Source organism: Argiope bruennichi, chromosome X2 (assembly GCF_947563725.1).
Source record: "Argiope bruennichi chromosome X2, qqArgBrue1.1, whole genome shotgun sequence".
Taxonomy (NCBI): domain Eukaryota; kingdom Metazoa; phylum Arthropoda; class Arachnida; order Araneae; family Araneidae; genus Argiope; species Argiope bruennichi.
In genome coordinates, this window is record NC_079163.1 from 117,685,346 (window position 1) to 117,701,588 (window position 16,243).

General features: G+C 28.6%; 1 protein-coding gene across 1 annotated transcript in view; it reads right to left on the reverse strand.

The window, feature by feature from the left end:
• Positions 1-1,507: 1,507 nt before the first annotated feature.
• The window catches only part of LOC129960374 (ninjurin-2-like), a 40,270-nt gene continuing 25,534 nt past the window's right edge, over positions 1,508-16,243 (reverse strand). The window contains exons 2-3 of the mRNA XM_056073784.1: positions 4,687-4,887; positions 1,508-1,802 (exon numbers count right to left, since the gene is read on the reverse strand). Coding sequence (XP_055929759.1) covers positions 1,641-1,802; positions 4,687-4,887 — 363 coding nt within the window. The 3' untranslated portion in view covers positions 1,508-1,640. The remainder of the gene's footprint in view (positions 1,803-4,686; positions 4,888-16,243) is intronic.

Here is a 16,243-nt window from a genome sequence, read left to right on the forward strand (position 1 = left end):
CCGGACGTTGAAAAGAGACGATTCTCGACAAAGTTCCCAGAAGAAAAGCGGGGAAAGTTTTGCAGAAAAGAGAAAACACTATTAAGAGTTTGTAATCTCCTTCATAAACGTGAACATGATTTAAATATCTACAAATATGGGACATAAAAGTAAAACAATAAAAAAATATATACATTTTATATTTGGAATCGGCGATGAAATTAATATAAAAATCAATCTTAATTTTTTTTTTTAATTTCAACAAGTATTTTCTATACTTGTTCTTACTATGAGTAATTTATTGAATTTATAATAGTGCGAGAATCATTCTGTGTCATGATATTGCCGCATTGAAGGAAGACAGTCGAATACTCGTGGCCGAATGGTCATGGCACTGGTCTCATGATCAAGAGACCTGGGTTCAAATCCCGCTAGAGACAATGCGAATAATAGAATATGTAAACAGTTAATTCCTCGATTTTATGTTTTCCTGTATTTCATGTTCCAGAAGATACTGGACATTTCTTTAATTTACCAGACAAGTGTTCTGGACTTTTCTTACTGTCTCCAGAAGAGTATTCTGGAACTTTCTCTGCTTGTATAAAAGCAGAAGATTTGTCAGTTACTGTATTCTCTCAGTTCTGTGTTCAGTTAATAAATCGGTTTAGCTCTACCTCTTGTGTGTGTGTCATTGAGTTTTATACTATAGTTCTACGTGACAATATTTTCGGATATTACGACACAAAAGTGCCAAAATGTGCTTCAAAACGCAGATTCAAAACTCTTTTCCAATATGTGTTTGACCCAAATTTGGTCCGCAGCTCTGTCCGGTAGAATGCCAAAAGATAGACACACATTTGTTTTAGAGTTCATAATGATTCTGATAGTCTATTGTTGTTGTTTATAATGGCATGTGCCATGGATAAGCTCGCTGACGAAGTCAGCGATTTTTAGCCAAGGGAGCGTCTCTTGTTTTAGTAGCGTCAACTAGGGCCAAGAGTACGTCTTAGCTACTCACGCATCACATTCGCTTGTGCAAACCATTTTTACAGGGGAGGGGGGGGGGGCACATTCGCACATTTCGCATTCAAAAGATGAAGAACAGCCACGCCCGAACCGGGGCTCGAACCCAGGACGTCTCGGTCATGGGGAAGACGCGCGATCCCTATGCCAAGACGCCGGCCTGATAGTCTACAGAATGGAGAAGCAAAACAACTCTAATATATTATTATTTCCCCCCACTTTTATCCACATTTTATAAACCAGGTTTTGAAAAAATCACTAACTCCATCAAATGAGAAGCGCACTACTTTAATTTCCCAGATAAACTGCACTTAATGAAAATGTAATGAATGCTGCACTTAACGATACATTCAGTGAATGCGGAACAAACTGATCATTGTGAGAAAGGATACGTCTCCACCTATGAGCATGTCGTACATGAAAGTTAATACAAAACTGAGAAGGTTAATGCAGACTGCAATTATATGTAAAATGGACACACATGTCAAAAAACGAAGATGCGGGATGCAACTTTTCAAATGTTTATTAAAGATTAAAAAAAGTATTAAAAAGACATACAGATTATTCGTAAAAAATACAAACACAAAAACAATACAGGTCACTGCTGGATAATAAAAAAGACAAAAAGCAAAAATGATTTATCTTGGCGAAGTCCCAAATGCTGAAACAAACACATTTGACACTGTGATGAGAAATATGCCGATAATGGTGAGGTTATTCACGAGTTCGGCTCGGGATTGATGACTGATCAGGTTGATGTTATAACGAGTGTTCAAGATTAACAACACGCCAACAACCAACTGGAAATAAAATAAATCATTATTGAAATATAACACATTAAATTAAATATGAAAGAAAAAACAAAATTTAAAAATGCAAAATAAAGAGGGAAACTGAATAATTAAATAGAGATATAAATAATAAGCATTTACATAATGATAAAAACAGTCATAAAGAATTACAAAATCAACTTTGGACTATAATTGCTTCCGCACTTTATTTAAACCAATTTTCACCTTTCAATTCCCGATTAACTTAATAACGCATCAATATACAATACATTTACATCTTCATAAAGCTTTATTGTGGAATATCGTCTTCTTATTATGAAATGATAATGTGCAATCATCTGAAATTCACAACGCCCCTAGAGAAGAATATCGGAAGTTCCAATTAACGGAAACAGTTAATTGCTAAAAAGTTGACCATTACCGATTCAATAGAAAATGGCATTAATATAGGCTGGTAACTTAGACAGAGGATCCGTAATACATGTACCAATGTATCCGGCATAGACAGAACTACGTTCTTAAACAAGTAAAGACTAATGAATAAGAAAAGTGCAAAATCATTAATAAAAGTAATATTTTAGCAAAAAAATGCACAATACATGCAAGACCATTATGAAAAAAGAAACAACAACAAAAAGCAACTCATTCTAAATTATTTCAAGCCATTAATAACAGCAATACATGCTAAAAGTGGCCATTGATGAGAGTAGCTTCAAGACTCTTTTATTTAAACTGTAAGAATATGAAGAGGATCACTATATACTAAAGTAATGAAGCTCTATACTTTTATAATTAACTTTTTTATTGTTTGCCATAATTGTCCAAGATAAAATTCTTAACTTAGTTAGATATGCCTCAAAAAGCCCTGTTGTCCCTCTCAGATTATAACAGCCAGCTACTTCAATTGGTAGACATTTGCTTAGATAATTCTGGCTTTCATCGTTAAAGCATAATGCTACTGTTTAAAGATTGTACATCTTGTATAAGAATATCTATTAACTGTGCAAGTTTAAAATGAACTGAATAAATAGTAATAATAATAAAAAATCGGTGCTTTAAAATTAATATATATATATATATATATATATATATATATATATATATATATATATATATATATATATATATATATATATATATATATATATATATTCAGTAGGTGATATTATGATTGGAGGAAGAAGGCAAGAGCCTTGAGCTCCATTTTTCAGCTCGAAGATAAAAAATCGCTCGAAGATAAAAAATCGCTCGAAGATAAAAAAAATATTTTCACGTTTTTAAAAATCAAATTCAGTATTTCTGATGGTATTTACTGATGATCGGTTAATGCTTTCAAAGGAAAACCTGCTTTGAATTTCAAATATTCTGCACAGAGCTACTTTTAAATAAAAAGCCTTCTATTTACCATATTTATGTGAGTTTCTCATGCATGAAAGTCTTTCTTAATTGTTGAAGAATTCAGAAGGCACTTTCTTAATTATTTAAGAATGTACTTGCAAAGAATATGAAAAGTTGTGAAATTGAATAAAATGTAACATTAAATTCAACTTCACAGCATTTCATATTTCTTGTTTCATTGATTGTTAACAGCAGGGACGTTAACAATAACGTTCACGTTAATAGCAGATAACGTTATTGTTATTTCTTGTTTCACTGATAGTTAACAGCGGGGACGGTAATAATAACGTTAACGTTAATGGTGAATAAAGTTATTGTTATATCAAAATGTCTCATGTAAATTTGCCAAAATATTTTATTGATACAAAACACCTGTCTATTCTCAGATACGGAAACCCTCTGTGCTTTTGTACATGCACCAAGAGGCGTAATTTTCATCAAAATAGAGGTGACTTGAAAGTTGAAAGAGGACAAGTTTATATTTTATTTAGCAATACATTAAGCACAGATTATTAATGTAATTAGCAGAACCGCGAATAATCCATAAAATTTTACTAATCACATGAACAATAAATATTGAAGTCTCATAATGAAATAAAATGGTACAATTCAAAATGACAATAGGGGAGGGGGGTTAGAAGAATACATCTAATGGAACAAAAGTTAATTATGTTTTTTTAGACCTTACTTTTTGTTATAAAATAGATTGTAAAGTGTTTCTAACATCTTGTGATAACAAATGATATGCATTGTATGATTTACCAAATATTAATAGTCCAATGCAATATAATGCAAATGTTATAAAGATGCTTACATAATCAAAGATTTTCAACCTTTTAAAATCTAGAGCCAAATCTTCATATATGCTTTCATCGAATTCATCTCTTATAATGAATTCTTAAAAATTTCTTCTTCCTAATCGATACATCAAGAAGTTTCTTAACCATATATTTATACAACATTTATACGATAAAATTAGTAAACATCGACTCATCTCGTGCTAATTTGTGATGACTCTAATCACCCTGTAGATGGTTTTACTCATCTGCCCATTAGAGCATGGAGTGTGAAATAAAAAATTTTATTGTTAATAATGAAGGCAAGGATAGGTCTTATCTAATCTGTGAATGATTTCATAAGAGAAAAAGTACATTTCAGTTTTCTTTCTCAAAATCTTATTTAAAAGGATATTTAAAAGTTTATCATGCCGATAATCTAAAAACATAGGAGGTTTTAATACAACTTAATCTAGCATATCTACCCAATAACCAAAGACTCATGATAAAGATAAAGTTGGCATCTTTTGTTTGTCGAAGTTATTTTGGAACTTCCCAAAAGCACCTCAGGTAGACTTTTAAACTCTATATACAGTAATAGGCTATTATCCTGGAGAACTTTTTATGAGATAATCTGAAAGTTAAATATAATTATACAAATATTTAATCAAATAATTTAGAAATAAATTTTTAAATGTTTGAGCAAAATTTTGTTTTACCTGCAGTGTGATGGAGATGCCGATGCAAATGACGTTGACAAGGTAAAACCGGCTCTCTTCGCCTTCCTTGAGGATGTACTTAAGCTGCGATGCATTCGCTGTCAGAAGAGCGATATCCATCATTCCCTGAGCGACACTCTTCTTCGTGGCGTACAAGTTCACATCGATGCCAGGGCGATAAGGCCTTGAATAACGAGGCTCCTGCAGAAACACCAAACAGATTATTTTAAAAGAAAATAATAGTTGTTCAAAAATATGTTGATGTACAACAAGGACATTCTAGTTTAGTCCTTTATTTGATCATTTTTATGGAAAATTCACTAGAACTCTAAAAATACAGCGATAAACATGAACCTATTCATTATCGTAAACATATTTCATTGAATTATTCACATCGAGAATATTGCAAATAAATAAATAAAAGCATTAAAGCGATATTTAATTGGAGGAAGCACTGAGTTTTTGAAACATTGCTTAAATGATACTATCTAAAACGCATGACATATCTATCTTCCAGAAAAATCAGGAAGACATTTGACATTTGAAAAATTGGAATAAAAGCATTTCATGATTCACGTTTTGAGAAATAAACTATCCCACGGTTTCTTGAATTATGGATCGTGGCTCAAACTGGTGTCGACTTTCATACGCCGTCCCCTTTCAAATTGAACTTGATATGTTCCCTTTTGTGATGGTGGAATTTTGCAATCGATTTTCACTCACTTCTTGGAATGATAGGGGTTTGAAACTTTGTACATTTGTGTATTCTCAATGAGAAACATCATTTTAATATCTTTGAAATTTCATATTTCTTATTCATTAATTAAACTAATATCTAATTTCGTTCAAACGGTTACACTCGATAGTATGTTTGAAAAACAAATAGATCTTGAGCTTAAACAGCAGAAAATATTTAAAATAATTATGTTGCTTATTGAATTAATAAAAGCATATTTTTAAAACTATATTTACTAGATTTATTAAATGTATTTTTCTACAGCTGGTAATGGAAATTTTGAAGACAGAAAATGCGTTAAAGAATTGCATCAGAAATTGAGAAAAATGCACTAAAAAAACGTATTTTGAAATGACGCATTTTGGAAATTTTGTACGAAAAATCGAGAATGGTGAAAAATTTGAATAATAAAAAATGTCGGATCTAAAATTAAAAGAAAATGAATTTTTATATCCCATGTAAGTTAAATGATCTGCTAAGAAGACTAGAAGTCGACCATTAAACATAAATAAAAATTAATAGCTATATTTAAGAAAACATAGTTAATTTCAACAAATTTTGTTTTATCAAAGGCATAAAATATGAAAAAATTGCAATATTGTGTATTCTTTTTTTTTTTTTTTTCAAATTTTTATCACAAAAGATTTTTTATTATAATATCAATCAATATTCAAAATTTTTAAATTATTTCTGTTTCAGAAGAACTATAATTTTTTTTATATCTCTGTATATTAGCTCGAAACTTATTTTCGAAATAAATTAGGTAACTTTTTTCTTCCAGATTTCCTTTTAAATGTGAAAATAAATAAAAACGTATTTCATATATTTGCATATTCCCCTAATAGATGGCAGCATGAGAGGTGATTGACAGTAGATCTATATTTACGAAAAGTTTTCGAAAGTTATAGGGTGAAAAAGACCACGACTTTTTCAATGATGTCGATAATTTTACTTTAACAATTATTTGGGATTTATTAATTCCAGTTTTATAAAATGAACCAGTAAATTAAATAAAATGAAATTAATATAAAATTGTGATGTAAATCTCTTTCACGGTTGAAATCTCAGTTTTTAAAATCTCGATTCAAAATAAATAATCTTTATCAAATAAAAAATATTTTTAATAAATTATCACTGTCAAAAATGCAGCCAGACGGATTAAAAAATGTTATTGGCTCAATTGCCAAATAAATAAATTTGTAATAAACACAAAATCTATGAATTATAAAATATTAGGAAATTATAAACAATTTCACAAGTATAATTAATAAAATTTCTATACATTTCATTATACTCATTTTATTATGATGGATATTTAAAAATATCAAGAATACGCTTAGATAATACTGCGTACAAATATACATACCACGCAGTCATTATATTTTACCTACTTCAAAATAAATGAAGAAATATATATATATATATATATATATATATATATATATATATATATATATATATATTCAAAAAAATTGAAAAATAAGCTAAAATGAATCCTAAATGAAAGTAAAAATGTGAAACTAGATTGCCCAATTTATTAAAAGAGGGACCACATAATGTTCACTTCGTAGGACCGCAATGTGCCCTGGCCAGATGCAAGTTTACAAAAGAAGTTGAAGAGCAGAATTTTGGGAAAATTCAATAAAAGATGAGGTGAGCAAAAAATTCTCGGATTCAAAAGATGGAAAAAAATCATTGAATGATTAACTCACTTATTGATAACTTTTCAAGTAACAGCGTAGGTGGGAAGCAATCGGATAACAATGTAAACAACATGGAAGAGTAGCACTTCAGAATATAGCAGAATCAGCGAGATTTGTAAAATGTAATAAAATGAAGGGTACAACGAAAATTGTATTTTCAATGATACACACTGCTATGAAATGCTCAGGTAAGGTATTGCAATAAGGTAAAACAATAACGATACAAAAATATATTCTAAATTTAAAAGTGCTTGGTGGAGTTCGTGTATTTATTTCTCATTGTCTTGTATCAGTAAAAAATGCAGAGGGTAGTGATAAAAAAAGCCTTTTAATTATAATTACTAATTATTGAATTTTTTATTAAAAAATCAAAAACTGTCGAATTATTATTTTAAAATTACTTTGTTTAATATTTTACCTAATATTAAATGTATTCAATAATAAAATAAATCGTTTGAAATGTTCATTTGATTGGTTACGGTACGAAACAATTTACATTAAGTTCCAGAGCGCTTAGTGTGGAAAAAAAAAACCATTGTTGATACCCATTCTTTATTGCTTCCGATATCTTACTGCCTATATGATAATTATGGTTCTAATATAATCAGTTTCTTATCATAGTGAAACTTATCATAGATTAAAAAAAGCGTGTCTAAAACTAAAACAGATTTTGAAAAAGACTCTAGAAGGCCACATCTTTGAGAGATCATCACTTATTTTAAGAAGTTATATCACTTATTTTTGTTTAATTCAGAAAAACGTTTATCAAACTCTTTATTATATAGATATGATATACAAATATAATTGTCTCACGAAACTGTCCATGATACCGATTCATTATTTTAACGTAGAAAAACAATGGTGTAAGTTAAATACAGAAACAAAGATCCATTCAACGTACTCTTGACTCTCCTTTTGTTTCACATTAAAATCCAAATGTTATAATTTGAAATGGAACAAAAAGTCGAGCTGCATGCATTTCATTTATAATTTCGAAAAAGTGTTCCATGCATATATGGCCAAAATATAAAATAACTACATCATCTTTAAAAATATTTAAAGATTATCTATGTCGATACAATTTGAATAAACACCAAAAATTCATATTTAGCATACTTCATAGGATTTGTTTAAAGTACCTTAACATGTAATTTACTATTGAAAAATTTGAAAAAAACATTAATAAAGCATTTTCGCCTAAAAAAGTACTGAAAATCAAATTATGAAAGAATTTAATAATTTAATGGATTTTTTTCCCCTGTATATTTGAAATGAAATAACAAGAAAACTACCTTATTTTTTGTAGTATACTGTAAAACTATAATATTGTAATGTGCAACTATAATATTGCTATAAAAGCGACTTGCAGGGTGACGAAATATTTTCTGCATTTAAAGTAGATTTTATTATCCGGAATTTAAAAATGAAATTTGAAATTCTCAAAACCCGATACATTTTAACACACAAATAGAAATATTATATCCATGTTTTCTCAAAATTTTTATTCAGAAGTAAAGTAAGCACAGGACAAAATAATTTTATCTTTTGAAAATATTTGCTTCATATGTGTACAGATTTAGCATTTTTTATTAGATTTTCAAATTTTATTAAGATTTTTCTATTATATAAAACCTTTAATGGTCAAATCTATGCCTTCCCCAGGAAACAAATGCCAAAATTTCAATTAAAACAATAAAGCAAAGCCATATGGTTTCTTTGAATAAATATTTAGATTAGTAAAATCCGGAATGAAATTAATTGCTAAAAATTATTCTATGTTTTATATTAAATAGAGATTAATTCACAATCCAGAAATGAGCTAGAAAAAAAGTTAATAAAACTTCATGAAAAATGCTTTGAAGAAAAGGATAAAACATTTTTTTATATATCTAAATGAAACTTAACTTTTATAACTGCATTTAAAGAAATAATAAAAAAACTTCAGAAAATGGAATTCAGTTTTTTTAAAAAAATTAATGCAATATATTTCTTTCTCTTTCTTCTCCCCCTTTCTTTCTTCAAAAAAGTGCCAACCGATATTTTAGTGATTTCTAGTTGAAGAAAACTTATATGGAATAAAATATAAATAATTTGAATCACAACATTTCGTACAACCAGATTCGGTACGAGGATTTAAAATGAATATGAATTGGGAAGGAATTTCAAAAGATAAAATTTCAATGAAAAAATCTATTGGGGGGGGGGGATGTACGAATCGTGGTCATAGAATTTCAGTCAGGTTAACACAGAAGCCATTGCAGAAGCTCATTTTTTGTACGGTACTTTTTTAAAATTTTATACATTTATTACGAAACTGTAATTAAACCGTCCAGTAGAAAAATAAATAAAAAGAGGGAAATTTTCAACAATTTTATCATAATATACTTAAAATAACTTTTTATCACGATATACTTAAAATCTGTGGTCAGTGCTTACCATTTCTTGAATGCTGAAAAGACGGATACAACAAACAGTAATCCAAAACTGTCAAATTCCTGGTTGTGGCATCAGTCAGTGATAAAACAAACAGATTCATACAATGAAAGAAACTGGTAAAATGATGCAATGATTATCATCATCGTATTTGAAATCTAACACTTCAGAATGATGCTTCAATTTCTGAAGCAGAAATGATCCAGATGTACACGTCCAGAAAGCAAAAATTATCAAAATTTACGACAATATTCATTCATACGACTGTTGAGAAATCGACAGCAAAATTCCACAACTAGGTAGAGTCATGTAGCCCTTGAAAATGAAACCAATTACAAATATAAATAAAATACACTCAGTTCTTTGTCTTGTAATATATGCTCAAGGCTAACTCCAAGACTGGAAGGCCATCAGTACTAAAGAAACCACAAATGTACTTATTTTCTGTAATAGATGTTTTCTTCGAATCTTCATACACAAAAATCAGCTTGCGAATCCTAACTTCCCTTTAACATAATTTAAAAGTTTCTTGCAAAAGCGTGCAATTTCTCGTACGCAATGAATGCACCGTGCATTTTCCTTATATTCATTGTTTTTCTTACTCTAGGGATTATTTTTTGATAAAATCTCCTGCAATTACAGACAACTTCTTAATGGTGGATAACCATCTCGAACTGAATTCATTTTATTTTTCCTTTCACTGACTTCTATAATATTATCAAAAAATATTTCGACAGATATTGTTCTGGTCAAGACTTATGTGCATGTCAAGGCTAGTTTTGAAAAGAAAAAGGAATGGCTGGAATCTTCAAAGACACATCAAGCAGTAATAATGTGTGGAAAGCCTCCATTAGGCAGATAGATCTAAGATCTTTTCCGCTTCCTGTTGCCTTGTGATAACAAGATAAGGTATAAAAATATTAAAGAGACTGCTTTTAGAATATCTCGCATAAAAGGAGAGACTTCATTTTAACATGTTCCACTTCGATTGGATTAGGGGGAAAAACTGAAAAGCAATAAAACTCAACGAAAATAATTCATTTTAATGTTTCAACCCAAATATATCTTGCAATTATTGAAATTATTCAAAATCATAAGGAATAATAAAGAATATAATGTTCATAGTAACATTGGGATAGTGCAAGGCTAAATATACCAGGATAGAAACTGTTTTTTAAACATCGAAAGTGATAAGAATTTCTTTGAAAATTAGATAATTTCCCTCTCATTCATACTTTACATGACTGTGTTTATATATGAAACGACTAAAATCATTAAACATATTTATATAAAATTTTTATTGTGTTTCTGTACATATCTTTTTTTTTTATCTTTTACTTACCACCAATATTAAAAACCACATCACTTTGCATTAATTAATTTATTTTTCCCTTCTTAATACAGATATTATGGAAACATAATCCTTATCGGTTTACAAAGATGTAAAGGCAAAGTTTTATTATTTATACAGATAAGACTAAGTTTCCCGTGTCCCAAAATCTTAAACAATCACATTCATCTAAATTAATTTTTAGTACTCCATATCTTATGCTACATTAAAATAAGTTTGCTGTCCACCAACAGTCAATTCGTGAGAAGCAGACTTTTAAAAAAAAAAAATAGTCTTGGAAATCAAAATTTTAATGGGGGCGATAAACAAGTTCTGCATTACCCAATTGATTGATCATGTGCCGATGATCCCATTCTCATGTATATCGATTTAATGAATGAAAGAATAGACTTGCAACCATTCAGTTTTAGAATCGAATTATTATTTTATGAAATTGCACAAAAAAAATCCAAGTTTGTTTCATAGTATGAATGCTTCACTCCTATATGGTCTATGATATGATATGAATCCTACTATACTGGAGATCCATAAATTTATCTTTAATTTTAATTGCTTTTATAAAACTAGACATTATTCTTGATATAAAAAATGTATAAATATTGTAATATTATTAATTAAATTAATTAAAATACAAATTAGAAAATTCAAAAACTTTTTTTTTTTTTTTTTTTTTTTGCGGTCGCATAAATTGTTAGTTTTTTCCAACTGATAAGGCCTAAAGAAATACGAATATAGATAATCAGATGCGATTTGACATTTATGAGCAGCATTATCATTTGCATTTATCTTCAAGTTAAAACTCAGATATGTAATATATCAAGTATAATTATTATTACGCTTTCATCATCATATTAGAAAACATTTTCAAAAGTGTCATGTTTCGAATATTTAAAAAAATTACTAACATTTTCAAATGTTTTATTTAGCAACATTTATATAATTCTTATAGTATACAAAAAAGATTTTTTTTAAATTGTAACTTTAGTTCAAGTGAGTGCGATGTATATATGATATGTTGAGAAATTATCATCTGATACAAATATTATTATTTATAAACAAAAATTATTATTATATTCTTTTTTTTAACAAGCAAAGTCGGTAGCTTCATTTAAAATTTTTAATTTCTTAGTTATTTCCACAGTCGGATGAAGCCCTCTAGGGACCCTCGGGCAGAGGAAGCTTCCGGACCTGTTTTCAATATTTAATTGATATTTTATTGATTTTAATTCAATCGCTATGTAAGCAGTTAAGTTTGACGAACAGAAATAACAAAAAATTTAATTGCGAGTCATTTTCAAGAGAGTAGACTTGAGTGTCTCGTTATGTATATATAAAAAATCAAATGTAATTTTTGATAAAACAAAAAAAAATTACAATTTTTTTACCACAATATAAATGTTATTTAATTATAGGATTGAATATTTTCTTTTGAATTATAAAGCAAGAGCATAAAATAAAACTTGCAAAAGGTAATAAATAAGGAATGCTATTAGTGGGAATAAGGTAAATTTAAATGATACCTGAATTACTTTAAATAAATTCCAGACTAAGATCTTTTAACTTAAATAAAATGATTAATCTAAATTAATCAGAAAATACATTCGAGGTCTTGGAACCCTTAAAAGTAACAAGAGCCTAAGGCATTTGAAAATCCGACCCTGACTTTTCTTTACAAGCGAAACAAAACATTTGGGCACTCGGAGTTCAGAAAAATCGCCCGAGTTGATATTAAAAAAAAAAAAAAAAAAAAAAAGTGACTCATATTTCAGAAAAGTTTTAGAAAGGGGAAAAAAAGTGTCATTTCATCTGTCAAGTTTTCACTCTCACTGTTTCTATCTCCCCCTTTCTTTTGTCACTTTCGAAATGGAAAAAAAGAGCTAAACAAGCGAAAAAAGAGCTTTCAAGTGGAGTATTATCAGTCAGCTACTGTTATTATGGCATCTCAAATATAAACAAAAGATAAAGATGCATCACAGAAATGGTCTAATTATTTTGTCCCGACACTTTCCTCGAAGTGAAGACCAGTTTATCGGCGATTCGAAGTCAAATAATGGAAGAAAATGACTCTTCCTAAATATAATTTAACTAAGTGCTTTGCTCTTGGACAACGTTTTTATTTATGTCTTTGTTTACGGAATTCAAGTTTAAAAACAATATTTGATGCATATCCTCCTCCGAAAATTATATGGAATAAAATTTTTAACACGTGGTTTTTTTTTTTTTTTCTCTCGTTGCTTTTCTTCCTGTGAAAAGCTTGAAAAGTTTCGTAACGATTCCAAAATTTAGGAAATAAATACGAAAATTAAGCATTGATTAATTATGAATGAAAAGAAATAGTAAGAGTTATGCAAGTAGCTTTAATGAAATGCTTCAAATCAAAGATATTCTTGATTATATTTTAACTTTCATCTGCAATTTGAAAAATTTATTTCCGGCCTATATTTTTTGAGAGTAAAATAAAAAGGTGCTTATGTAATATATATATATATGCACATATGCCTACTCATACATATAAAAAAATGAATGTTTTTTGCAAAACTGAAGGTAGTTGTCAAATAGTTATTTAGGAAAAAACACTTTCGCAAGCTTTCCGGTTATTGCTACAGGTGTACATACGGGGAAAAAAATTAATACATCCGTTCACATTTAAGCATATTTTGTCAAAAAAAAAGATAACACAACACATTTAGAGGACATTTTTCAGCAATTTTGAATGTTTAAGCTTTTAAATGATTCTTCAAAAAATAGAATTCTTTTTAGAAAATTAAACATGCAGCAAAGCTCCAAAACTGAGACCCTGGGTAGTCAATATATTTTTACCGAAGTTTCGGCGACATTTTTTGGCTCTAGGCAATCCAAATCATGAGGCTCCTCTTTTAATAAACTGTTCAATACATGTTTTCACAATTTAATACATTTTTGACTTATTAACATGCTAATGACTTAACTTACTTACTAAGTTAGTTTTTTTTTTTAATTTTATTAACTTTATGAATATATTAACTTTATGAATATTTAAAATTTTATAAAATATTCTCATCAGCATTGACTATTTAACTTACACTGATTTAGCAGCACCATCTATACATTTATACATTGATCCTCTATCTCAAGTAAATATTCTTAAGATAAATTTTTTTGGTGGGGATACATTGGATTAATTATTCAATTAAATTTGTATAATTTAAAGAAAATGAATTTAAAAAAGAAAATTGTAAGACATACCATGTTCAAAAAACAATCTTCACAGTGTAAGTCTTCCATTCAGAAACAAACCGAAGATTTTTCAGCGAATCGCAACGAATGAAATGGTGCTTGTTTTTCTACATACAGTAATGGTTTTTCCCTACCAGAAACTTTTAACGTCTGAAGTTACATTTTTGGTCGTTCTTTCTGAACAGCAAACCACCAAAGAAAAGAAACTCGACTTCTGACAGCCACCTGAGTTCATCATTTTTTGCACGTTTATTCATTTTCAAAGCGTTTGAAATACAACCTTGATTTCAACCACTTCCAATTCACTCTGACAAGCATACAGTTTTGAAAAAAAGAAGAAAGAAAAACAGCAATGCTAATCAAAATTATTAAGAGGGTGTTTCCTTTAACTTGGCGCTAAGAAGGATAAAAAAAAATAATAACAATCTATCCTTCAAAGAGATATGACATCTCAATTAGTTCCGGAATCACTCACTTCCATTTATTTTATTATTTACAAAGAGCAGAATTGAATTTAGCATTTCCTGGCTATATAAATAGATAATTTTTATGTCAATCGAAGCATTGCATTTTATTAATAAAGTACGACCAGACTAACAGTTTCCTTTGTTACTTTTATTACATTTGTTATTAATAATTTTTTAAATATTTAAAATGATATGAAGATATAAAACTCATCTGAAAGAATTCAAACCGTGTAATTATTGTTTGGAGAATAAAATATTTCACAGCATAAGAAGGATCAAAGTATAATAATCCGATAGTCATAAGAATAAACAAATACCGGATTAGGGGAGGTTTATATTTTTTTTAAAATGCATTTTAGTACCAAATCTAAAGTTTATTGCACAAAATATTAAAATTTAGTCAATAAGAGTATTTCAAATTGCAGCATCTTAGATTAATGACCATACTTCTCTAAAAACCTTGCTTTCAGCAAATAAACGTAACTTCTAGAAGCTGTCTTAAGCTATATCAAATTAAAATTTTACCTATAATAAATGTTTTTTATTTCTTATTTTCATTACGCATATCAGCTATTGTGAAGATAAATCTCACATGAAAATAAAGACGCGATTTTTTTAGAGGGACGAAAAAAGAAATTAAAGCCGTTATTTAAAACATTTCTTAATAACATAGATTTATATTATTATTTTTCTTGTTCAGAAATCTCTAAAGACAATTTTAAAGTTATAAATTATGATATATGGACATAGAGGAAGAGGGGGAAAATTTTACACAGCTTAGTAGGCGGATATGTAATCAAAATATTCGACATACAAATCTTCGCTATGAAATTCTGGCTATGAATATTTAATTTGAAAAACAGTTAACTTTTGTTATATAATAATAGAAACTGCATAAAAAAATATAATATAAATAATAAGCAGTTTTAAGGATTGAGTTGGGTTAAAATGTTATTATGAACAATTTGGTTTTGACTCTTATTTCACTAATAAGTATATACTAAAATTTTTTGCTTTTTTTTTCCTTTATTTCAATTGCTTAATTTGAATAATTTTAATATATAGATTGCCGCAGTATGGTCAACATGATGGCTCTTGCGTCAAACAAACTAAAAATCGAGTTTAAATCGAAAAATAAAGTATTGTATTTATTTTATATTTGCAACTTTATTAATTTGACAAAAGATTAATCATAAAAGGAGAAAGAAACGGAAAGGGGCTCGAGCTGACATATAGCAGAATTAAGTAAAATTTAAAAGTGTAACAGCTTTTTTTACAGAATTTCAAACTGAAATGGGATTAACTGTCAAATGCACTTTAACTTTTCTAATACTCTATCATTATATAGTGACTAGTTTCTTTCCTATTTCCACGATTCCTTTTGATTCTTAAACATCCTTCAGCTGATGAAAGGCCCAAGTACCTTACTACCATTTGATAGTATCGCCAAGATATGTGGCTCATCAGATAACATCTTCGAGATATATTTCTATGATGTTGTCTTTAAGATATGAGGTTCATCTAATATCATTTAGAAGATAAAAGTCTTTGTTTTCATCTTCAAAATACGTGGTTCATGTAATATTCAAGTTATATTCACGTAATCTTATCTTCAAGATATATAATTAACCTATCATAATCTTCAATGTAT